General features: G+C 38.9%; 2 protein-coding genes across 2 annotated transcripts; both read left to right on the top strand.

Annotated features, from left to right (window-relative positions):
• The first annotated feature begins 2,662 nt into the window (after nucleotides 1-2,662).
• On the top strand, nucleotides 2,663-6,704 carry LOC127022397 (transmembrane protein 238-like). Its single transcript, XM_050905968.1, has 2 exons — nucleotides 2,663-3,265; nucleotides 6,152-6,704. The coding sequence occupies exons 1-2, from the start codon at nucleotides 2,868-2,870 to the stop codon at nucleotides 6,159-6,161; spliced, it is 408 nt and encodes a 135-aa protein (XP_050761925.1). The 5' UTR covers nucleotides 2,663-2,867; the 3' UTR covers nucleotides 6,162-6,704.
• Nucleotides 6,705-10,414: 3,710 nt separating this feature from the next.
• RRN3 (RRN3 homolog, RNA polymerase I transcription factor) lies at nucleotides 10,415-25,289 on the top strand. The gene is made up of 17 exons (XM_050905783.1): nucleotides 10,415-10,519; nucleotides 11,067-11,123; nucleotides 12,213-12,302; nucleotides 12,390-12,519; nucleotides 13,007-13,066; nucleotides 14,075-14,138; nucleotides 14,578-14,647; nucleotides 16,335-16,433; nucleotides 17,065-17,160; nucleotides 17,614-17,749; nucleotides 18,697-18,827; nucleotides 20,016-20,146; nucleotides 21,024-21,208; nucleotides 21,775-21,883; nucleotides 22,323-22,475; nucleotides 23,480-23,567; nucleotides 24,275-25,289. The coding sequence occupies exons 1-17, from the start codon at nucleotides 10,427-10,429 to the stop codon at nucleotides 24,431-24,433; spliced, it is 1,851 nt and encodes a 616-aa protein (XP_050761740.1). The 5' UTR covers nucleotides 10,415-10,426; the 3' UTR covers nucleotides 24,434-25,289.
• Nucleotides 25,290-26,383: the final 1,094 nt, after the last annotated feature.

Below are 26,383 nucleotides of genomic sequence, written 5' to 3'. Positions count from 1 at the left end.
AAATTTGCTGCAAGAGTTAAAACTAAACTCTTAATTAGATTAAGGACAAGCTTCTGCAAGGAGTCTTTGCTTTTATTTGAAAGGTTTAATAAAGATACTACAAAAATATTTTCTCTAGTAGCACACAGTGTGGTTGTTTCGACTAGAATTGATTCTATATTGCTCATTTGTTCTCCATATTTATATTAAAGTGGGAACTAACTCATGTTCCTCGCCGAGATAAACTGGAGTCAGGAAGCAAGTCTTTCAAAAGATGGCAGTAAGCATTAGAAACTAAAACTACAGTGAAACAATTTAGTGCAGCTACCTTGCAACTTACTACTCTACTGAAGACAAAGTGCCTTTCTTTTCCACCCAAAAAAAGTCTGCTGAACTACTCCTTTTGCAAGAGAGGAAAAACTTAAAAAGTACATTAACTTCTACTCTGATTTATGTGGCTGGGTGCTTTTTAAAAAAAAAAATAAAATGGAGATATATTCAATGTGTTAGTAACTTCAACAGTGTCATGTTTTGAACAATATTGAGCTCTTGCTGAAAAATGAATTTCCATGGACAGATAAATAGGGAAGAAAAATACTATCTGTCTAGAAAAAACAGACTAGTTTATGCCTGTAGCTGGTCTGTAAGCCTTCTGCCATGCTTATAGAAATCACTATATTTGTATACATGTTTGGTAGGATGAGGTGATAATATAACTTACACTTTCAGAGTAGCCCTGAAGTTCAGCATTACTGGGAAGAATAACAGCTAATAATAAAGCAAATATCTGAATACTATCAAACCAAAGTCTTGGCAGGAGGGATGCAGAGAAGATAATAGAAACTTGTTCACAAACTCATTTTGTAGGAGTTAATTACATCTTGGGCCCTAGGGGGAGGTAAGTTTGGTGCACACAATAAGAATGCCACAGGGCTAGAACTATGACTTAAATAGCTCTTTTTCCAAAGAATTTGAGTTACGATTATTAATACTGATTTCTGTTTAAAATTCCCTCAGTATTTGTTATTCTGTTGTAATTAGATCTGCCTTCTCACCCTATCAATCTTCAGATTAAGCAAAATGGTCATGATTATTTCTTTTAGGGTTGTATATGATTATTAGAATTCCTACTGCTGTCAGGATAAGTATGTAATCCTAAAATTAGCTTGACTTCATAAGAGCTATTCTGATTCTAATGGAATAAACCCCCCTAAACTAAGGAGGTATATGAACCTCACTCAAACTTGGATAACTGGTACATTATCTTCTTTCTCTTACACTTTTGAGAGGGACAAAAGTTAAAAGGTTATTTAACACCATAACTTGAGGCAGAAGTAGAACCATAGGTGTTTTATTGAAGCTAGGTTTAAACTTTAAAATCCAGAAGATACTTGAAAATAATAATGAAGAATAGCAGAATAGACTTTTGGGTACCATGATTTTTCTCAAGATAGGTGGTATTAGGTCTCAAAATGAAAGATATTTTATTGTTGAAGTACTTAGAATGATTTTAAGAGGATTTCAGCTTGTGATGTCTTCTATGGAATAATGTCAATAGCACAGGCAGTCACTAATGAAGAAGTGGCTTTACCTAGTCTTGATTCTCAATGTTCAGCAGAAGCAATGATAAGTGAACCAAGTGCTATGATAGGAATTGAGTCTGTGGTCTTATTATAGGAAACCAATAGCACTCATTGTCATGGGAGGAATAGTCTTCCTCAGCAGCATTGTTCTTGGCACACTGTATTTGTGCTGCATGTGCTCTTAGGCCTGTCAGACTTTCCATTGGCTTGATATTTCTGGTTACTGGAACAGTGTGGCTTATCAATCACTAAACAAACTGTTAGATATAAGGGCCTCGTGAGAGTTATGCGCAAGAGAGCCTACAGCCAAATATAGTTCTTGTGCTTGAGGACTTGGGAGTGTTAAAAGATATGTACCAGGTCATTAACAGTGAACTGAAATATGTATCTTGCCTTTTACATAACTGTTTTACTTGCTGGATTTTTTCATCTTGTATTCACAAGTAGTTTCCTGCTTGTTAAGCAGAAGTTGTACTCTAACTACTCTTTTTAAGCCAACCTCCTCAAGCATGTGGTTAAAGTAGTCTATATGACTTGCAGGTGCACATTATAACTGTCTCGCAAATCTCTGCTGCCTACTAATAGCTGCTGCCTCTTGCAAGCGTTGGAGGTCTACAACACGTGTGTTCATCTCAAGACGACCTTTTTTTGGAGTGCCTCCCTTCTAGGGTGTCTGAGCAAACTAAGGTAAAGACTTTACCCCCTTCACAAGGTGACACTGCCTCAACTGCAAACAGTTAAATGGGTCCAGCTGTGTCTGTCTCACGCTCACCTGCACAAGGAAATGGCAGTGACCACCACTTGCAAGAGATGCCTCAACTCCAAAATGCTGACAGTCACTACAGACCAATCTTCAACACCCGCTCCTGCTATTCTCTTACAAAGTTGAGCAACGCCTGGAAGAAGAGCCAGCTGTGCCAGCCGCCTCGACGAGTCGGGGGCAGGACGAAGGGGCCTGTCAGGGGGCGTCCAACACCGGTGGCGGGGAGAAGCCAGCTGTAAGAACCGGGCCTCGGCGAACGAGGTGTCAGTCACACCTAGAGCGGCTTAAGCTGAGCGGGGGGGAGTGCCGGCGCCGTCCCGATGGCAGCGGGGCGCCGTGCGGCCGCCCTGAGGGCGGCGGCCCTCCCGCCTTCCACCTCAGCGGCCGCTGGGGCGTGGCCCCGCGCGCAGGTGCAAGCCGAGGGGCGTGGCCTGGACGTCCCCCTCAGGTGCGGCACCGCCCTCCCGCCGCGCCCCGCCTTCCCCTCAGGTGCGGGCGGCCTGAGGCGGCGGTGGCGCCCCTGCTGCCGCCGCTCCCCCGCGATGGCGGCCCCCGGCGGGCTGGGCCGCTGCGTGGCCGCCTTCTGGCTGGCGCTGGCCTTCGACGCGCTGGGCCTGGCGGTGCTGCTGGCCGGCGTGTTCGCCGACGTGTTCTTCTCCGACCTGCTCATCTACGCGGGCGGCATCGGCATCTTCCTCAGCCTCATCTGGTGGGTGTTCTGGTACGCGGGCAACCTGGAGGTGCCGCCGGAGGAGCTGCGCGACGACGTGGGGCTGGCGCCGCCCAAGGGTCGCGGGGACAGCCTGCTGCGGGGGCTGGTGCACGGCCTCAGCCTCCGCCTCTCCTCCGCCTTCGCTCCCGCGCCGCGCTCCCGTGCCGCCGCCGACCTGGAGCTGCAGCGCGCCGGGGGCCCGCGGGGCCGCCCCGCCGACTCCAGCAGGTGAGAGCCGGGGAGGCCGCCGCCCCCGCCGCGGTGAGGCCAGTCCCGGGGCGTGCCACCGTGCTGGGACGGGCCTCCAGCGAAAGGGGTCAGCGGAAGGGAAGCTGGAGGCGGGGGGGAGGGAGAACCTTAAGTTTGTCTAGAACTTGAGAGAACTCTCTTACCTGAGATTCAATTAAAAACTTGTTATGTTAAACCACTTGCTCACAGCTGACACTTGTTTTAAAAAAAGTTGTGGGAAATCTTTCTCAGCTCAGGTGATAACAGAAATTGAGTGAGAGAGAGGGCCCAAATTTGATTAGGCAGGAACAATACTTCCTGTAGACGTCTAAGAATGGAAAAGGCCAGCTGGAGTAAAGCATGCGTGAGTGTGATGGAGTTGGTATGCAGAGGGCTTGCTGCAAGGTCTGTCAGATTGCAAGCATAGAAGCCATACGGTTCTGAACTGGTCCTGATAGTAACTCTAAACGCCACTAGAAGTAAGTGTGCCGTAATGAAATAGCCATTAACCACTACCCACATGAACGCTTGTGAGGGGAATCTCGCTCTTTAGCAACATGAAATGCTTCTTTCTTGGAGAACAACAACAAAAACAATGAAATGTTGACTTGTATTTAACTTAGGGGTAGAATTGTAGCTAATAGTTTGAAACTCATAAATGCAATCAATAGTTAAACTACTTGTCTTGAACTTCGGTCATCTGAAAAAGATGTGCTACTATCCTGTGTGCAAAGAAAGTGTCTAGGTCCAACTTTGAAATGTCGTTGAAGATCAAGCCTTTCAAAATATCCCTGGTGTTCATTAATATGCATGTTTATTTAGGAAGAAAAGCATGCTTAATGCCTTGAAAATGGGGGGGGGGAAGTCAAGCTTTCACTTCACTATGTAAAATCCTTTTCTGAAGGAACTGTAAACGCAATTTTGCACTGACTGAACTATTCAAGGATTCTGAACATCTTGCAATTCTGATTCACTGTGTACAAGGTCAGCTTTTTCTGTTGCTCCTTGAAACTAAATCTTGAAGCTACTGCTGGTTTACAGAAAAGTTCATGTGGAAATAGTCTTCCTTCATGAAAGCCACAGAATTTTCTTGAGAGGAAGTTCTAACAGTAGGGAGATACAATATAGATAATTATTGCTTAATAGAAAACTTGTAGGAGGCAGAATAAGAACAACAGCAATACAGCTTTAAAAGATTTGTTACTGCTATTTAGTTTATTATTAACTATATCTGCAGTTAGAAAACAGGCTATTGTAAATGAGTCATTCTCCTCTTTTTAGACTTCTTTTTTCCTGAAATGGGTTTAGAACTGACAGAGATCCGTATTTGCAGGGAAGAAATGGTATTTGTTAAATGACTATGTCTAACCTTTTTCATCTAAAGATTATGGTGATTATAGGTATTGAGTTTAGTAGATAATATCCTATCTCTGTAGATGGTCCTACTTTCAATATGCATACATAGATGTGTATTTTGCTGTAATAAACTTCTAGTAGTGAAAGTTATCCATTATTTTTAAATATTTCAAATCTTACATGTTACTGATTTTAATTAGAAATAATCTATGGTTTATTATTAATTATAGAGGCAGATGTATAGAGTGCTTTATTATAAGCTCTCCCAAGTAAACAGCAGCTTCTAATGCTACAGTAAACAAACTTCGGTACAATTGCATTACTAATTGTAATTCAGAAGGAACCAAGACAGAGGGAGTGTATAAGAGTCGTTACACATTGTAACATGAACTCTATGATTTTAACTTTCAAGGTAAAATAAAGGATAACAAATGGTTGCACCTCCAAAGATAATTCAGGGTTCCTTTTTGAAGTAAGCTCATCTGAGGTACTTTATATCTTCGCATAAACAACTGTCTGAATCAGATCATCCCTTACTGATAGACCAAATCCTCTCCCCATCTGGAGATATTTATGAACTTAACCAAACGGGTTAAACATGTTTGGGCAGATATTGTCAAGAGAGAGGAGAGGAAAAAACCACCACCACCACCAAAAAAAAACCCAACCAACCACCAAAAAAAACCCACACCATACTGGCCATTAGAAATGCTTCCTGAGCCATTAACTTCAGATTTCACCTAATTTAAAAAAAAAAAAAAAGTGCAAGTGTTTGGAAAATGAGCTGTTGCCTTAAAAAGGAAGTTTCTTTACAGAAACTGCTTATGCATTTTTGTCACTTAGATAATTTTCTGGTTCTTCCCATTAATAACTTTCTGAAGTTATTAATGGAATACTGCATGTTGTTCTGATTTCCTATCTTAAAAATTATATGGTAGAAGCGAGTGAGAAAGGTGAGAATTCTCAAGATATGGAATGGATTATATTAAAGGAATAACAAGTACATTAGGATTTTTGAAACTGAAAAGAGATGCAGAGTATAAAATATTCTAGAAGTCTCTACAGTCACAAGTGTATGGAAAATGTACATGGGGAATGCCTCTCCCAAGACAAAGCAGGAACTAAAGACTTGTGACATGCTATGTAACTGAAGTGTGGGATTATTTGGCATGGGGAAATGTGACAGATAAAAATTTACTGATTCAAAAAGCAGGAGGAAGAAACAGAAGAGATGCAAAGATAATATATTTGGCTCAAGAAGACCTGAGGCAGTAAGTGGCAGTTGAGATAATATCCTGAGGAGATACTACTTGCATGCTGTATTCTTATGCCTTTATTGAGACATCCACACTTGGTCACCATTGGATATGGGCTGTTGACTTGATGGGTATTTTATTTGGGTTCCAATTGGCTGTTAAACATGAGGAAAAATACTTTTAAGACTGACTTCAAATAACAGTTTAGAGTTTTATATGACTATTTGTTCTAAGACTATTTTGGAGTAACCTTTTCTTAATGTATTATCTTCAGGATCTGTTGAAGACACGACTATCGAAGTTACTGCCTCTAAAAGTGGGGGAAGTGCTGCAAATTATGGAAAGTGAATTCCCTACTCAATGCAATAGGATTCTCTCATTATGGAATAATCTCTGCCACCATTGTGGACTCTGTATAAAACGGACACATAGAGCCATATCTCTGCCAAACACACCTATTTCAGTGTTGGACTGGATAGTTTTTTGTGGGTATTCTTCACCATTTCAAAACATAAATTAGATCTCTTACGAAGTGAGAACTAAAAAAGAAACAAACGTGATTCACAGAAAAATCACTGCAGCATGTAATATAGAATTTTTTTATTTTTAATAACCTGGGAATGTTTGGATAAAAAGCTCTTGCACCATGAAAAGCTCTTGCACTGTTTTACCAAGGTCTGGAAGTTAAACTCACTGTGAATTTTTATGATGCCAGTGCAATACTTTTGTTTGTAAGGGTGCTTTTAAAATATCTATGTTAAACTATTGATGCAAAGTTGCAAATGTAGTGGAAGTTGTTTATAGTGTAAATACACAATTTACGGTGACTCTTGTAAAGTTTCATCATTATTTTGGAATAACTTGGAATTTGAGATTTTATAAGTAGACAAGTAAAAATAATGATGTTGACATACCAGTACATTCTTCATAGTTGCAAATGATGTAATATGATGACTCTAAGAAGCAGCATTTTTAGTCCAGTGATGTTGGGAATTATTTTCTTAATGCTGAAGCATTTGAGGAGGGGAACCACCAAAAAAACCCCCCCTGTTGATTAACAAATACTCCGATGCTTTATAAAATACTAACAAATTTACATTTAGATGTAACTGAGAAGTAGCATCTGGGAAAAGATTTATATAAAAGTTAATGATACCTAAAATTCTTGTGTGGAGAAATTTCTCATTAGTTCCTCTGGTTTTGAACTAAGAGTTTGAGCCCACCATTAGCAAATATGGGTAGGTCTTTAAAATTTTAAAGTACAATTGTTTTTATGCCACATGTCATTGAATACTAGAGGTGGATTTAAGGAAAATGTTTACTAAGAATACTGTGGCTGCACTTCCTTGTGAACTCTTGAAATGTCTTTCAATGTTCTCTTGTAAATTACTGGAGTAACTTCTTACTTTTCTATGCATATTCTAATTTTTAAACGTTTTCCAAATGCTCTCAGTTTTTCAACAAGGTTAGGTGAACGCTAAATGTGAAGGTCTGTAATGTGATTTCTTCTTTGCTAACTGCAGTTTTTAGGAGGTGTATACAATTGTTTCCTCCTTTTAGAGGAACGGCAATGTGACACCGCTGTGTTGTTACAATTATCTGATTAAAAAAAAAAAAAGCCAAACAAACTCCTCCCTTAAAACCTACAGATCACTGTTTCAGTGTCATTCCCAAGAATTTTTTTCATTTCATTGTTCTGAACAGAGATAACTGCTTTTTCTGATTCCCCGTAGTTTCACGTGTAAACTGAATTATGAGATGTAATGTTTAATAAGTGGAATGATTAGTAGCAGCTATAAATTAAGCCAAAACTTTTGTGTGCAGCCATTCACATACTTAGTTTGGTGAAAAATTTTTTTCTGATCTAGTGTTGCAATCATAATTGCCGGAGTGAATTGAGCAGGGCTTTGCATTTACTCTAGATTACAACGTAATTAATTTTAAATCCAATATCAATACTTAATGATTGTTGCATAAGATGGTAGCTAGAATGTTGCTGGCTGTTGCAACTTCACTCAAAAATTGCATGGAATTCAAACATTTACAATTATGAACAGTATGTATGTTTTAAAAATTAAATATAGGAGCTGACATATCAGTAAAGGAGGATGTTAATCACAGAGAAGCACTAGAATGTTACTAGTATGGTGTGCCTAAACAATGAGATAAAAAGTACTTGCTGTGGAGCAACAATAACTATTGTAAGCTATGATCCTTTCTTTTTGAAAATGTAAACCAGTTACCATTTCATGCAGCCTATTTGCCTTCTAAATAAGGAAGGCTAATACTAAAACAGAAACTGCCAACTGAATTAGTAGCAGTTAAACATTAACAAATATTTAACACTATTTTAGTCCCTGGTATCCTTATCAGTTGTAGCTTGATAAAGCACAAAATCCGTTCAAAGAACTTTTATATTGTTGATTGGAAAGAAGCACTTGTACATGTTTAGGACTGCTTGCTGTTGTGTGAACACAGAGTTTTGCATCTAAAGCTAGAATTCCTTTAGACTTAAAGGACGGTCCTCTGCACTCTGTTTAAAAACATAGCCAAAATTGCAAAGAACCAAACTGGTTACAGGAGTGTGATTATACAGGAGTTTTTTGTAGCTGGTTAAGCCTTAGAAGTAGCTCAAAACAGCATCCTATATTCCACTAAGGAAAAAAGCCAAACCCCTAACTTGTAATTATGTAGAAGGATTAAATGCTTGTTGTTAGACTCTTTAGATGCGGACTGTATCTAAAGAAAGTTTTCATGTGGTATGTATGGTTTACTTCCCTTAAATGGGAACATCTTCTCCAGGGGGAAATTAAATTAAAGTTATTAGTAAATTCTACAAAAATATGGTTGATGTGACTTTTGGGAGTGAGAGTTGCTGGGAGGGAGATAATTATTGCAGTAGCAGCTTGTGTAGAGAATAAGCAAATATGTACAGCTGGTTAAGAGGGTGAAGTTCAAATAATGTCATATGTTGCTGTAACTAGTTTATGTGAATTGGAGAACATGTATTCAACTGAATTAAAAAAAAATGTTTTGAGCAGATTGAACATTACTGAAGAACTACACAGAAAATGCATGTTTCCATTCATACTTATCCAGATTGCTCTAAAAGTTACTGAAGGCTTTTACATATTTAGTGTTTAATTCCTTTTGAATTATATGATCTCCAAGCTGCTACATCCTTTAATATAGTCAGTTGGTGTGTATTAAAAAAAAAAAAAAAACCACAACAAAAAAACCCACCAAAAAACCCCCGTGGCCTTTGAAATAAATGCAGGTAATGATTTTCTCAACAGTAGTGTGTGTGTGTGTATATACACAATGTTTTGAGAGGAAAAGCAGTTACTAGTTCAGAGACAGAAGAGTCCATAACACATTTTATTTAGATTATTTAAAGAATGATATTGCTACCAGCATTGTGCTTTAATATAGACCTAGCCTACACAGAGAGGATGAAAACATCCAGAAATCTTGCTTAAGCTCCCTGTGCCTCTGTTCCAGCAAATGCCTAATTGCTTTCCAAGGTCAAATTCTGCTTTGTTTAGGGTGGATACTCGGCCCTCTTTAATCTCGCGTAAGTTCTTTGGATCGTTTATTTTTTCCCTCTAAGTTGCAGTACTACCGTTTCCAGTTTGAAAAACCCGAATTTACTGGTTGGCCGTCGGCCTTGCTGTCACGACCTGGCTGTCGTGAGGGGCCTTGCGCGGCTCTGACCCGCTCTCGGGGCAGCTGCCCGCAGGGTTATCTCCGGCTTCGCCTCCCGGGTCAGGGAGAGCTTGCTTGCAAATGAACTTAAATTCTGATCGCTTCATCGTGACGTTGTGGTTAAATCTGGAATTCTGCCTCCCTAGGACGTGTTAAGCTCCAACGCTGACGGTGGCCTACGCGCTTACCGACGCTGCCCTTCGAGACCCGCCACCTGTAAGCGCGGGCTGTCTGTGCCGCTACTGGACAAGCCCTATCATTACCCGCAGGTGTCCATGTCAAAACCGACACGGTGGCGCCGGTGGAGCTTTCCGCTGCTCCTGCCCGGCTTCAGCCCCGCCGCGTACCGGGGAGGAAAGCGCCCGCCTCGTGCCCCTGCCCGGCTCCCTCGGTCCGCCCGCACCACCGACGGCGGGGACAGAGCAGCTGCGGGCCCTTCCAGCCGCGCCTCTCTATGGTGCGAGGGGAGGAGCACTCCGCGTTTCCGGCGGGGCGGGCGCTCTTTCCGCCCGGGTGCGGCATGTGGCGGCGCGGGCAGGCAGCGCGCGAGAGGCGCGGCGCGCGGCGACGCCTGCCCCGGTAGCGGGGCGCGCGCTGCCGCCACCGCAAGGCAAGGCGGAATAGCGATGGGGCCTCCGGGGGGGTTGCGGGTGGTCGGGGCGCCCCACTCCCGGAGCTTGGGGCGGGGTGGGGGGGTGACTCCTGCCCGTCCGCTGAGGAGAGGGGCCCGTCGGCCGGTGGGGCCCCCTGGGCGGGTCGGGCTCCTGAGGGCGGTCGTTCGGTCAGGGTGAGGCCCGCGGGCGCTCACGCGGCTTCGCCTTCCCTCAGGCGCGGGGCCGTGACCATGCTGGGAGGGGACGAGTTCATCAGCTCCCCGCCCAGGAAGACGGTGCGGTTCGGGGGGACTCTGACGGATATCTTGCTGAAGTACGAAAAGGTGACTGCGGCTCTGCTCCGCCGGCCGTCGCGGCTCTCCTCGGGTAGCTCCTCTTCCAGGCGGCGTGCGTTGCCGGGGCACTAGTTCCTGGGGTGTAATTCAGTGTGAAGGCTCGTTTCGGTTTACACGAGACCGCGTCTGAAGGCTTAGGAAAAAAATCTGAAGGCTTAGGAAAAAAATCTGAAGGCAGCTGAGTGCTGTAGGCTTGTGCCAGGTGGTATTGCTGTGCAAGTGAAAAGATTTCCCCTGTGAGTCAACCTGAGTGGCGTCCTGGATGGGTGTAAAGCCTGGCTTATGCCAAAGGGTGCGAAGTGATCACGACTGTGTCCACAGGGAGAGCAGCTAAAAATAACCCAGCAGCTTCAGTTGTCTTTCAGGGACAGCACTCTGTTACTGCTGCTTCAGCCTTCCTTGAGCTTTCTCACTTACTTGTGTTCTTCATGTTACTGTTCAGCAATATTGGGTTGTTCAGATATGTTGATGAAATTTGTATTTTTTGCTGGAAAAAATATGGATGTTATTTACTTATCTTTCTTTCCTCTGCTAGGGTGAGACCACGGATTTTGAGTTATTAAAGCATCAGCTGTCAGATCCAGACATAAAGGTAAGAGTTTTGGTAGTAAGGGGTCTGATGATTTAAAGTTCGACTGTCTGGGTAATCATCAGACAAGTCATTCTGGTGCTTACCCAAATCCTTTCCTTTAAACATTTGGCTGCATTTAACAGCTTTTTGCTTTGTGGAAACTATCAGAATTGAAACTCTAAATGGAAAAAAAAGCAATTGTCTGTTTATACACATATATATCTTATATGCAGTATCGTGATCAATGTTGTCTCATGCTTACTGACTCTTTGCTCAAGAGTGAGAAACTTTTTGCTTTGTGACAAGGTCTGTCTTTGTTCCAGATGCCATCTTTCTAGGTCACTGATGCTTGTTTTTACAGATACTTCTGTAGATCAAACCGTGGTTTCTGACTTTCACAGCCTTTAAGTTGCATGAATTTTTACCTTCTCCTGTTCTCACTAAAAACTTGTTTAATTAGGCAGTAAGATACATATGCATTTAGTAGTTATACCCAGAAGTATTGTTTCATGGCTCTTCTGTATAGCTGTGAGTACCCACCACATTTTGCTGTCCCTTCCCCCCCCCCCCCCTTAATTAAACCACAAAGCTGTGAGGAGAATGCTGCAGGAAACATAATGTTGTATGGAGTCCCTTTTCTCTTTAAAGAGGACATTTGGTAAAATGCTTTGTTTTTAGCAGGCCTTTTGCAGTGTACAGGCAAAATCAGTGTAAAATTTTCTGTGTAGATTTGCTACTGTTTCAGTATCTCTCTTATTTCAAGACTTGAGTGTCCCCTCTCCTTAAACTAGAGCAAAAAGAAAAGAAAATTAAGATTGAATGCCATTTCTTTTAAATGTGTTCTGTGTGAGTGAGGTTTGCATGCCTTGCTCAGTCTGTAACTTAAGCCTTCCAGGCAGGCAGTTGGTTTAGGAGTTGGTATGCATTTATTCTTGCATTCAAGAACTTTCATTGGTGAGGACACAAACCTAAAGAAATTCCTTGCATGTTAATGTGAAAATAGTTTCTATTTACAATCTTAATCTTTGACTTCCGAGGATTTTGTTATTTTCTAGTAATAGGTAATACTGTTTATTGGAATAGTTATCTGTTTTTTCTGCTTATTTTAAGGATGCCCAGATCATTAATTGGCTGCATGAATTTCGAGCTTCTGTTGCATATTTGACCAAAGAGCTTGAACAACTGGTCAGCATTTTGTTGGTAAATATTTGTTTGTTACATGGAAAGATTAATAGTTGAGTACTCAAAACATCTTTCTTTGACGTCTTGGTGTTTGCCTACTTTCAGAAGCTGCCATGGTTGAGAAGAAGCCGAGAGGTGGTGGAAGAATATCTGGGTTTTCTTGGCAATCTAGTGTCCGCACAAACTGTCCATCTTAGGCCGTGCCTTCGGATGATTGTATCACAGTTTGTCCCCCGTAAGTTGCTTTTCTCTTAATCTTTGTTTGCTTATCAAAATGTCTTTCCTAGATAAATTCTGTATAAATATAGTGTGTGACACAATTAATTATTGAGTCAGGTTTTTTCCCTGTTGGTTACTTTGTTAACTTGGATAGCTGAATTGCGATACAGATAGTTTTCTGTACCTAGATTTTAGAAGACGTATTCTAGTGGCTAATACAGACCCCATTTATGAAGATGTCTTGGAAAGGGATGAATTGTATTATGTTGTTATTACTAAAAAACAAAAGCTGCAGTGAGGATCATGTCAGATGTTCTCAAGAACCTGGTTCTGTGAATGAAACAGTCTTTTTCATGAGCTTCTGCTTATTTTAGAAAGTCTTGTGGATAATTTTGATGCTTTAGTCCTGATGAAGACTACTGTCCAGTGTGTTTGATCTGGCATTGAAATTGTTACCTGTAAGATATGTACAATTTTCATGTAATCATCTCATTTTTTGCTAGCTCGAATAACCATCAGAGAAGATGATGTGGATATCTCAGATTCTGATGATGATGATGAAAGTGAGTATAAAGGAAGCATGGCTTATATATGCTACTGTAATACCTTTACTAAAGAAGTCTACAGTGCGTGTTGCTCCTTTTTTACAAAATTAATTTAGCAGAGTTAATGTAAAACATTAAGAAACAGTACATCCTTAAATTGCCGAGTCAAAGACTTTCTTAAATCAGTGGTGTGGTGACCCACTGCTTGTTACTTTCAAAATATTCCTGTTCGTGCAGTATCTGTAGGAATAAGTCTGAATGCACAGGAAAACGTTCCTAGTCCTAGATTGTTTCAAAGCCAAAGAAAAGTTAGGAGTTGTTTGTTTTCTGTTTTATTTACCTCAATAAAACTAGGTCGTTTGGGGATTCTTGAGTCTGTTTTTGTTGTCTGCCTGTGGTAAGCTCAAATACAATTTATAACGAAAATGCCGCATAATTAGTGTGCTTATTGATAAGGCAAACAGATAGCTAAATGTCTTTCAAGAATTTAATGTTTTCTTATCTTGAATGCTGGAATAAATTTCAGTTCTGCTTGTGATGACCCAGCTACTCTTCTGCTGTTCACTTGTGACATTGGATTAGAAAAGCCTGCTATAGAAGCCTAATTAGCTGTTTGTTTGACTTTTCTGAAAATGAGGCATAATTTTTCAATAGATTTTTATCTACAGACTTGGATTTACCGTATCTTCTAAATATTTGTGTATTGTGGGATAAATTTTGCGTTTCTAAGTTTAGCATTCAGTATGAGAGCATATAACAACAATACCTGGCCTTGGGGCTGGCAGCACATTCAGAGTTTATTGATTGTGATGCCATGAATTTTATTTGTAATTATTTTTCACGCTTATTTTGGTAGTAAGGCAGTACAACTTAACAAAACAAAGAACCCTTCCCCAAAAACCCATTTTGGCAAATGCAGTTTCCTTGGGAATCTTTAAAATTTTTAGTTGATATGAACTGTTTTTGCTGGTTCCTGATTTAGTTTTCTGTAACCAAATGCATAAGAGTACTTTTTTCTTTCTTTAGACCTTTCTGAAAACTTTAATACATGCCATAGAGCATTACAAACTGTTGCAAGATATGTTCCTTCGTAAGTATATAATCCCATGGTTTTGTATGCCCTTTCCTTGCAGATTTAAAGCTTGTGAACTGATGATTTTTTTTTTTTCCTCTTAAGTGGAAGTATAATACTTAGTTTCATTGCATGATTTTTCCTAATGTTGACTAACTGGTGGAATGCTGTATCCAATCATTATGAAAAATCCTGTTAATGGAAATAGGAAGTAGGGAAAGTCATGTTTATAGCAACGTATTTGAAGTGGCTTCTAACAAGTCCACAGTGAAAGTTTGCCACTGTCCGGTGATGCTTGCAGAAACAGATTTTATACAATTACTTACCTTAAAATAAAGTTACTGTGAAATAAGCTTATTCCAGTCTGTCTTTAGAGTGCTGGAGCTTCAGTATTTGCTCTTGTGGTAATAACTTAAAACTCCTGGGTTTGTTTGTTTGTTTTTGTTTTAAATTGTAGGACACCACAATTTCTCATGCCGATACTTGTGGAAAACTTTCCTTTTATTAATAAATCAGAAAGAACTCTGGTAAGAGCTGTGAATATTTTTGTTTATTTTTTCACTTGTTTTTTAATGTATAAATATACTCTATGACAACTAATTTGGTGGTGTTGACTGCAGATTTTTGAGTGTATTGTTTAAGATTCTTGTTATTTTTTTAAATATTTATATGTGTATGTATATGGTTGTGTCTCTTTAGTATAAGGTTGTCCAAGCATACTTAAGTTCCTTGTGCATAAGCATTATGCTAGTCTTTAATGACATAACTGCATATCTTTTCCACAGGATTGCTTTCTTAATCAATGCACAAGATGGACCTCTTTGACGATGAATCTCAGGGTTGTATAGTAAGGAGACGGTAGGATACCTGTCTCATTTGTTGTCAAAACTGGAAAGTATTTATCAGAAGAATAGAGGATTTGATAAGCAGACAGAAAGCAATGGACGTTGTAGGTGAAATCCAAGTTGCCAGTCATGTAGGGTGTTAAGTTGTTTTATTACATCTTTGGTATAGTGCTCATGTGTGGTGAAAAACAAGCTGAAAACTTTTGACAGGTTACGGCTCTTGTGTGATCTTTATATTTATTTGTTCCAACTTGATATGTTGGCACTTTATTTTACAGAAAGGCAGAGCCCTACTCCACCAGCCAAGTTCAGTTGGAGCTGTGTTTCGAACTCATCAAGTGCTGAAAACGCCCCAAAGTTCTTTGTATACCTTGCTAGTTTTTTGAGGTTTTTTTTTTTTTTTAATCCAAATAACTTTGGGCATCAGTTCCCTGTCTGTAAAACGAGGGGGATAATAGCTCTTACATGGTGTTAGGAGAAGAATTTTATTTATTTATTCATCAGCTCAGTGAGGAGCAAGTCGTGAAGAAATTCTTAACTGTGTTTTCAGGGCAAGGTTCGAATGAAGTGTAATAAAAATATGGTCCGTGCATTGCTGTTAAATATGTCCAATTTATACATTCTCATTAAACTAGCTCTATCCATTTTACGTACTGAGTGAGGCAGATGGCCTGTGGAAAAATCATATGTGCTCATGTAATTAAAGGTTGTGTTATAATGCATATTCACAAAGAGACTATGGTGTACTTGAATGTGGCACTTTACCTAATTTTATGTATTGACTTGACAGTTTTGCTAATGAAAATTGCAACGTTGTCTTTTGTGCATATGTGTGTATACATGGGTGGGCACATGCACACTCACAGAACTTGTCTGTTAACCTGTTTGAATTGTAATCAGAACGACTCTGAAGAGACTTACCTGTGGAATTTAGAATTGTTGTTGGTATATTATAATAACCTGAAATAAAGATTTATTCAGTCTCACTTTAAACAGTTCTACTAGAGCTGGTTCTAGATGTAGTGAGGAATATGCTTGTTGTTTTAATTTACCTAGAGAAAGTTTAGACATAAACTCCTATGGAAATGAATAACTTTTCTTATAGAATATTAATACTCATTTTGTCTAGACATAGTTGGAAAAATTTGCATAGAACTAGTAGATTAGGAAGTTAATGATAACACAGCTTAACAATTGAAAGTCGGTGTTTGGCTTATACATTAACTTATTCTAGATTGAATACAGTCTGTTTAAACCTATTTCTGGCTCTTTAGATAACAAATTAAGAAACTTGTCTTCTAAAAATCCTTGGCAGAAATTAGACTTTCTGTTAACATTATTATAGATATGAATTAATTTTGTGTTATAGGAATGTTATGTTCATAACCTGCTACGAGTTACGGTGTACCTTCCAACTCTGAGGCTTCAAATTCTGGAGCTTATTATTGAAAAGCTGTTAAAGTTGGATGTAAGTTTGTTCTGTATCATCTTTTAAGGAAGCTTGGTGTTAAAATACACAGAGCAGGAAATGAAATATGCTTCAGTGTTAAGCTCAACAAAAAATATGTTGCAGTAGTGCTCGTGATCATGAGTATAAAACAACCAAATTTACACTCCATTCCCAGTCTTACGATGCTCCCACAACTGAGGGTAACTGTATGATGTGTACTGTTATACCCTGCATGGAATCTCCATGCCAGAATCAAAGTAACTGTTTCATGGTGATCAGTGCTAATGTGCAGAGAATGTGCTTCTCTTTGTGTGGTTGATCTGTTTTATCATCCTTTTGAAGTAAAAGGATTTACAGTCTTAAAAAAGACAGGAGGGGTAGCATTGTAAATGAGGAAGTCTTTTTATTTTGGAGAACCTCAGCATATAATAGTCTGGGGAAAGCTTATATTCTGGAGGTAAAGTTTCAGACAGTTTGGAGTGTGTGTTTGTGTATTACACACATATTTCCTTTTAAAATGTTTATTTAGTCAAGGACAAAATCTAGTCTAGAAATTACTGGTGTTGTAATTTCTTGTATAAATAATAAAAAAAGGTTTCATGTTATTGTCATGGTCTTATAAAAATTAATTTCTTGTTTGCAACTGTAGGTTAGTACTCCACAGCAAGATATTGAAGACGCTGAAGAAACTGCTAATAACTCTGATAGTGAGGAAAAATCTACAGAGGAGGGACTTTTTGACATGGTTGGCTACCTTGTTCTACTAAAATTTTTTTTAGTAAAATTTCCACTTTTGAGGTGGCGATGCACTAAGACAGTGTAGGAATACGTTATTGCTTTGTCGTTACTGCACTGCACACAGCTCTTGAAACCTGAACAGCTGACAAATGATTAATGTGTTCTCCGGGTGTTGGCTTTATTCATGTAAATACCCAGCGTATGTGCAGTGAATGAATTTCATTATGTAAAAACACAAGCAGCTATACATAAACCTAATTAAAGAATTCATGGTAGTTGGCTTAGTTTACAAAAATTTGCTTACACTGAGCTGTGTAATTAGACACTGCTTTTTTTAAAAAAAAAAAAAGGCAAAACTTTAGCATATCACTGAGAGAAATTTGGTTTCACTTTTCCTGTAATTGCTGTCTTTGTGATGTTGTGTATATAAAAGCTGCATGACTGCCATTTTGTCTACCAGGAGGAAGATGAAGAAAGCAAAGGAAATAAAGTTGTCTCTTCCAGTAGTGAGAGAATGGCCCATCCACTTGCAGAGCGCCTTGATATTTTGATGACCATCCTGTTTTCCTATATTAAAGATGTTTGCCATGTGGATGGTAAGAACACTTAAACTATAACCGAATTTTGTTGTTTTGCCAACAAGTAAGAAAAACGTAAGAGGAGTTCTTGATTTCTGTTCTTGCAAAGATAGAGCCCTCACCCTTTAGCGGCAGAATTCTGCCATCAGCAGGCTGTAGTCTGCATTTCTGCCTCTGCCCAGTGTTATTGGCAGAGGATGCAAAGGTACGTTTATGACTTTAAAGGTTTAGTCTTCAGTTGGAGACGTTCTGATTATATAAATATGACACTGTATCCAAACTGTGGCATTGCAGGGTATAAGGGTAAATAGAGTTTTGTTTTTTCATTGTGCTACAGAACTTAGGGGATTAGAAATACTTTCTGATTAACCACAGTGTTTTATCATTTGCTCTACTGTATTGCTTTGAGTATTAGAATTATGGATCCTTTCAACCTCACAAGGATTGGAAGTAGATTAAAACAACCAGCCATGTCACTCAATTGGAATTGCTACAGCAAGGCTTTATGTTACAGGAAAAAACCTGAAAGAAATGTCTTACACTGACATTTATTAAGGATTTGAATTTCTTAGATTTATATATTTAAAACAGAATATTTAGAAACCGTTTTGCTGTACCTTCTTCACATAAGTCAGGTAATTTATTTCTTAGTGTTTTCTTCTGATTCTTCTGAATTAACACATTATTGCAAAGTTTGCATGTCTGCCAGTTTTATACATGTGTGCGTGTGCACATACAGATATTCTCCATGTACACCACTGTAAAAAGCAGTAGAACTGAAGTCCTGGAAGGTCTTACTATAAATATTTTTTAGATACCAGATAAGCCTAGAAGTCAGCTTGACAGTGTTTCTTTACCTATTTCTTACTGGTTTAGAGAGATATAAATGCCACTTTTGCAGCATGACAGCAGGAAAAAAACCTGAAATGGCTCATTTTGTTCTGTTTTCTTTTTTTGTTGTGTAGGGAAGCTTGATATCAGCAACACAAAGGATTTGTATCGGGATCTGGTTTCTGTTTTTGACAAGCTCATTTTACCAACCCATGCTTCATGTCATGTACAGTATTTCATGTTTTACATCTGTAGCTTTAAATTGGTGAGTAGAAGCTGTTTTTAAAATGCAGTGTCTTCTGTCATTTCTGCATGCTTGTTTTGGCTTTTTTTACAAAAAATAGTTGTTTTCTGCTGTAATTCTAGTCTGAAGATAGTGCATCGGGATTAATTAGTATCTTTAGTGCATCGGGATTAATTAGTATCTTTGCTTTCTTTTCCTTCTCTGTTATTCCTTTCTTCAAGTTTTTCTTCATGCGGTTGCTCTTCCCATGTTGTTCATAAACTGCAAACAGATGGAATCTAAGCTAGTGTGAAGGCACTTGGTTAACGAACCTCTTTTACAAGAACCAGTTGGGCTCTTGAACCCGAGACACAGTGCTCCAGCAAGTTTCTTCAGCATCCCAGAACTGTCTTAAAGATACTGTCTGTGTCAGCTCTTCAGTTTGAAAATCGTGTCTGCTGTTTGTTCCCCCCCTCATTTTCCCACCTCTCTCAACAAACTATTCTTTCTCTTACCATATAAAAATAAGAACGTAGACACTTTTTGTGTAAGAGTAGCTAAAGATCCAGTTAAGCTAATGCCCTGTCTCTGACAGTGGTCAATAGTGGACGTGTTGGAAAGAATATCAGAATGGGGCAAGCATGTTATGATGTTTTGCTAGAATACCCTCTCAGCCTCCAGCAGCAAGGTAACTTCCTGAGCCAAAGTGATGTGCTTTCATGGTAGCAGCCCATGATGGGCAAATTCAAGGAGAAAATATCTCATGATATTATGCTTTTTGTACTGATGTGAATTTTTGGCATCATGAACTTCTGTGGCAAAAAGTTCCACAGTATAACCATTTAAGGTGAAGAATCACTTTTCTTTCTCTGAATTCGTCTTTGTGCTATTTTCATTGGATGTCCCTGACCTCTTCTCCTACAAGAGTCCATGAACAGTCACTTCAAGTTTACCTTCTTACCGCTCTTTGTTTTTAAACACTTCTCGTGTATCTACTCCTGACTTTTTCCTAGACTTCTGGTTCCAATTACTTTTTACAACTAAGTATAGAAAAAGACACAGAAAAGAGTGCTTTTCCATCATGTGTAGGAATAGTTATTTACTACAGTTATAGGTGGATTTTTTTAATGGTTTGGTTATGGAAATTATGGGAATTGAGTATTAGGAATCTGTTACTTAAACAGTGTCGTCAGCGTAACAACTCATGATTTCTATGTATCTTGTTTCCAGGGGTTGGCTGAGGCATTTTTAGACCATCTTTGGAAAAAACTGCACGATCCAAACAATCCCTCAGTGATCAGGCAGACTGCTGGGAGTTATATTGGCAGCTTCTTGGCGAGAGCTAAATTTATTCCAGTTGTGTAAGTTGTTTTGATAAATTGTTTGGTTCTGCTCATATATGATGATTGCTGAGGTTAAGTACAGAATTCACAGAATGCACACACAGTGCTGGTCTTCTATTCCCGCTGCTTTGCCAGTAAGCCTAAATCAATAGTCTTGTTTGTCCTTTCTACAATACTGTTTCAGTATTGTCTTGAAGTTTCCAGGAAAGTTTTGCATTTACAGGATGCAGACTAATGATTGCTGGGATTCATGACTTGCTGTTTAAGGCTTCACTTTCCAAGAAATGCTGAGCACGGGTAGGTTATGTTGACTTCAGGCAGAGTCATGGATGCCCCGTGTATCTGATGTTCAGAAGCAGATATTTTTAATGCCCTATGTTACACATTTTATGTAGACTCTGAGACAGGGAAGTCAAGTGTTCTAGTATTTTGATACAGATGGATTAAAATACTTCAGCAGATGGGTGAAAATGTCGTCTTTTGCATGTACCCATTCTGTGTTTTTATGCTCTTCAGAGCGGGCTCAGTGACTTTAATGTTGAACTTAATTTGATATTGGAATTACTTGTTGGACATGGGAGGTATCTCTCTCTGTACTACCTATAACCCAGGATTCTAATTGTTTACTGAGCGTTTCACATGCAACATGCATTCATGGATTCATCTCTTCTGGCATCTCGTGCTTTCACTGATTGGGATTTTCAGTGCTGATACATTGATTCGTTTTATGCTGAGATAAAGGAGAAAGCTCATAACAGAATCTCCTTTTTTACAATGAGATTTTCTTACTGATGGTTTTATAACCACTGAGATACTTGAATACTTGTTTAATGTCTTTTCTACACCATTTCAGGTGTTATTTTTACACTTTTTTTTCCCCCCACCTTCATTATAGTACAGTAAAAGCATGCCTGGATCTTCTGGTGAACTGGATGCATAAATACATTGATAATCAGGATACAGGGGCTAACGCTTACTGTGATGTAGCTCTCCACGGGCCATTTTATTCTACATGTCAGGCGGTGTTCTATACACTTATTTTCCGTCATAAGCAACTTTTGGATGGAAACTTAAGGAAAGGTGAGTATATTAGGTTTGAACAGTATTGGGATTCATTTGCAAGTTTTACTGTTGATGTGTTTTGTAATGGTCAGTTCAGTCACGTATCTGATGGCAAGTTTATGTTGTTGTGCTCTAAATAAAATGAGATGGCTTGTACACCTGTTGTACACCAAGCTAAATAATCTTTTTTTTCCCCCACTGTTGAAAACAATGCCAATAACTCCTCAGCATGGATATCTGGTCCCACTTACTGAGCATGTTTGAATTCCAGCTATATAAAGCTAGTGTGGGCTTCAATTAATAATCTGTCTTGATGACTCTGTGCCTCTGTCAGTCCCTGTAATGGGTGTGTAAGTGTAGTGTCTGTGTTAGAAGGATCCCTCCGCTGTGGCAGGTTACCGTTATTTAGAGTAGCTTTTCTGCTGAACAAGCTGTGGGCTAAATCTCTACTGTAAGAGCACACCCTAGGATGTGCTTCTGTGGTGGTATGCAGAGTGCAGGCTGGTCAGACTGGAAATTCTTGGAAATTAAGTTCAGCTTATATGATACATAACCTACATTTCTCAATTGTTCTTATTTTCAAGGTCTGTCATATCTGCAGAGTTTAAATTTTGAGCGCATTGTCATGTGTCAGCTAAACCCCCTGAAGATTTGTATACCCTCTGTTGTGAACTTGTTTGCTGCCATTACCAGGTACCTACTCATTTATTTCCGTTTCAGCTTGATACAGTTATTTGTGTTTGTGTGTCTAAAAACAGCACAGTACTTAGAACGTGGGTTTTGTTAGGCATATTATTGAGTATTATCTAAGACAACTCATATAAGACAGCCCGTATTTTAGGTGGAGTAAGTTTATTTCTGGCTCAATTTCAATGAAATCCTGCAGTACTATGAAACTGATTGCTTTGTGTTGGAGCCAATATGATTCTACTTGGAGTGAAGTTTATAGGAGTGTAGAGGAAGAGAATAGACTCCTTACCTTGTGACTATCTTGAAAACTCCTAGTATCAGTTGGAAAATGGAAGATAGAAGTGATGTTTGTTAAAAAATAACTTTGTATTTTAATACCAGCTGAAATTCTTGCTTTAGCTGTGCCAGAAATGCTTATCTTTTCTTCATTACCTTTTTAAAGGAAATACCAGTTGGTGTTCTGCTACACAATTATTGAGAGGAACAATAGGCAGTTTATACCAGTTGTTCGGAGTGGCACTGGGGGTGACCTTGTGCAGACATGCACTAACCCACTTGACAGTTTCTTCCCCTTTGATCCCTACATGCTCAAAAGGTATAGTTTAAAAATAAACAACTCGTTTCTGCCTTGTAGAATATAATGAACTGAAACTGTAAGAAACTGTCAGTGTTTCTACAGTTGACTTTCTTTCCTGATCTTTAGTACCTTTCATGTTGCATATTTTAACCAGAGATTGTCAAAGGTTTGAACTGAAATTTACCCCCACTGTGACATATAGTGATGAAGAAGGAACAGGACCCAGTTTCCTGGAAGATCTAGTTAATACGTTTGGTGACTTTTCTTTTGGTTTTCCTTGTTTTAAGCTGTCTCTAAAATACCATAATGTTAGCCTGATACATATTTTGTTGGAGCTGTGGTAGTGTTTTGTCATTTTTCTGTTGTTTTGGTTTAGTTTTTTTGCACCTTGAGTGTATCACTTCTTGATTGGAGACTTCAGCGCATTTAAAATATCTTGCTTTTTTAATGAATAGTGGATCATTTGCAGCTTTTCAAAATGTCTAGCACTATGATGCTTTAATCACTTTTTAATGTTAGAGGGCAACATTCTGGCTTTTTTAATCTCTTAAAAAAAATCCGTCCCTGCAGAAGGGAGACCTTTCTTAGAAGTAGAAATTATTAATATTAGTAATTATATTAATATAATATTAGATCACATAAAATGATATCTATTATATAAAAATTATATAATAATGTTGATAAATAATATTAATAAAATCATTACTAGTACCTTCAAAAATCTGTGAGAAAATTATGCTTATTTGCGAGCATAGTGTAGCTGTTAAAAATACTCAGGAATTAGGAGACCTGACCGTATCAGAACTCCTCAAGCAAACAATTGTAATTTGTACCTATCAGCAAAATTGAGTTATTTCTTCATGGGATTAATTGGGGATTATATAGGGATTAATTGAGTAGTTTGTAAAACGCTACAGAGGGCTATCGAAATGCCAAGCATTTTATATTGTATTATTAAAATGAAATACATATGACTTTTACTGAATACATTAACTCATACTGTGTTTTAATTCCTTTTTCAGATCAAAGAAGACCATTGATCCTTTTTATCAGTTTTGGGAAGAGCTGAGTGCTGAAGATCTTGAGAATCTGAAGAAACCCATTAAAAAGGTAATCTTTTCTGATCAAAATGCAGTTCAGCTTTTGCCAAATCTCTATCAGCTGCTTCTATTGCAGGACTAATTTTTTTAGTAGATATGAGTACAGTAAACATTTAAGGGAAGCTGTGATTGAAATTAGGAAGCTTTAGGGATTGATCCATCCTTGCTTTGAAAACACTTTTCCCCTCTTCTGCAGAGGATTTCGTTTGGCAGCACAGGACCACTGTGAACGCTTGTGAATGCTCTCAAAATATGGACATGCTGATGTCACTGGGAAATCCACTTTGTAGATACGATTTAGTTCCCGTATTTCATAGTGAGAGTACATCTAATTCTCTTACCATTCCAACTAGTCATGACAATTGTAGTATATCCCAAACAAATCCTGAATTACGTCCTTCTAAAGCTCCTGTGTAGTCTGTTTACCTTCTTGCAGAATGTCTACCCTATGTCAGATTTTTGAGTCCTTCAAACGGTGTGTTTTTCTTTCCTTCCTGTGATAATATGTAAAAATACTTTATGGTGGTGTAGCTTTGTTAACTGGTGACTTTATAAACTTTCCTATAGCATTTTGATTAGCTGTTTTGACTTTTTGCAACATTTCAGAGTTTATTTTAGAAATACCCTTTTTGGTCTCAGCATTCATTACTTCTGTCAAATCTTAATAGAGACCTGGACTATCTTTCTGCTCTCACTGATCCTTTTAAATTTATGCAGGGCACTTCTGAAGATGAAGACGATGACTTTTTGAAAGGCGAAACCCCTCAAAATGATGGTGTGGTTGGAATTGCTCCAAATTCTTATGAGTCAAGTACCCGGAGCCCAGTGAGCAGCATTGGCTCCCCTCCAGACTGTTGTGTGCCATACCCTCAATGACATGGAGAATCAGAAGTGAAAAGGTTGAAAATTGTGTGCAATTTTTTGCTCTGTAAAGAGACTTTAGCTCAACTTTCCAAACTGGCCAATGTTTAAGGAACTACCTTTAAGAAAAATTATTGTTTCTTAGTCATCAGATTTCTACAGATATGTTATGATAAAGTCATATGTTGCTAGAAAAGCTTAGAGAATAAATAGGGTGATATTTTACAAATTTCACACTGAAATGGTTTTTATGACTTACAAGGATTTTTTACAGTTTTTCCTGACTCTTAAAAACTTTGTTTACTAATGTTTCTCTACAAGGTTTTATATATCAGTGGTGAAATTCTGGTCTGTCTTCCTGCTGAGTTGCTTGGGGACCAGAATTCCATTGTCAATATTCAAACTGTACTCTGATGACTGTTTTTGAGTTGGTTTGAAAGTAATGGTATGATCTCACAAAGCCATGAATTGAGTCTGACTGATTCTTTTGCACACATCTCTTAAGCTTTTCCTATCTGTAGAACAGTATTTGGTAAAGCCACTTGATAATGGAAAGTGTATTCAGATGATAAGCATTATTGCTCTTAAGTGTGTAGCTGACACACAACTTTCCCAGCTATGAAAGTTCGGACTTGTAAAAGTGACGATAGTTGGAAGTGTTGAAAATGACAGAGTAGCTGAATGTATGATTTGTAGATAGTTTTCTTTGGGGTGCTTGTGAAGCACTCTGAGACAGGTATTTATTTTCAGGATTTGAAGTTTATATGTGAATGCTGAAAATACAAAAAAAATCTTCCCTCGTAGAAAGGAAGTGATGGTGTCGCTGGTGTCCGTGTGTTGTCCATGTGTCAGAATAGAGTTTCTCTGCATAGGTTTCTTGTCGTCTTTTCATGATTGCTGGCTTTTAGATTCGAGTAAGAGTATAAACAGTGGGGAAAAAAAAATGTTATTTGTGTAACAGTTGAAAATATTATGCATTTGGGACTAAACTCTTAATTGCCCTTCTTTAGAATCTGAACTTGGAGGCTCTCAAGACAACATTTTTATTCAGAGCCAATAAAGATTGATGCAAACAGTGCAATTCGTACACCTTTGAAAAAACACATCTCTGTATGTAACTAAGGATCTCTCTGTGTAGTCTAGCTTCTCAGAGTTAGGGTGTTCTGACAGACTGCAAAAATGAGTTTTGGGGATGATACTGCAAAATGCATCAGTGGATCTGTTCATCATTGGATAAATTGAGATCGTTTTTGTTTTCAATTTTAGTCCTCTCTACTGTCAGTCCTGAGTAATAAACAATAGATTTCCATCTGAAATAATTGCATTCTCTTCTGGCATGGAAGAACCCTTCTGAGATCAACAGCAAGGAAAACATCATTTGAAAGCTGCCTTTTTCTATTCTTCCGCTGTTACGTCTTTAGCAATGTAGTCAGCCGCTTCTCACAAAACGAGGCTGTGTAAAACTTTCCAAGTTGTAATACCAGGTATGTGATTCAGGAACTTCCATGTCTCATTAAAAGTGAAAAAAGAAAAGTGTGCAGACATTGAACTGTCTGTACTGAAGTTGCGCAGTTAACATTTGTATACTAAAGGGACTTGCTTAAAACAAAGATTCATTTGGGAACTCCACACTGTTTCTGTAACCTCTTCTGTGATAGATCTGGTTTGCTTAGTGTAATTGCAGACAGGTGAGCTGGCAGGTGCTGGCATTTTGCTAAAGAGACTTTGTTCTGTTAATATTTAACAGTATTGAGAGGAATGCCGATTCGAAGGTGGAAATTTTGCCTTACCTGGGAAATACAATGTATCTTTTGAAGAAAGTATCTGCTATAACTGTTTACTTCTGTGAAAATCTGCTTGGAAAGGTAGGGCTAGGGTACTGGGTTTTTTTCTGTCTGTTGGTTGTGAACAGTCCCCGGTGCCCTGGCTGTCCTCTCTCCCTGCAGAGTGAATTTAACTCTGCTG

The sequence above is a fragment of the Gymnogyps californianus genome, chromosome 15 (assembly GCF_018139145.2).
Source record: "Gymnogyps californianus isolate 813 chromosome 15, ASM1813914v2, whole genome shotgun sequence".
NCBI lineage: Eukaryota > Metazoa > Chordata > Aves > Accipitriformes > Cathartidae > Gymnogyps > Gymnogyps californianus.
This window is presented reverse-complemented; position numbering and strand designations above follow the sequence as displayed.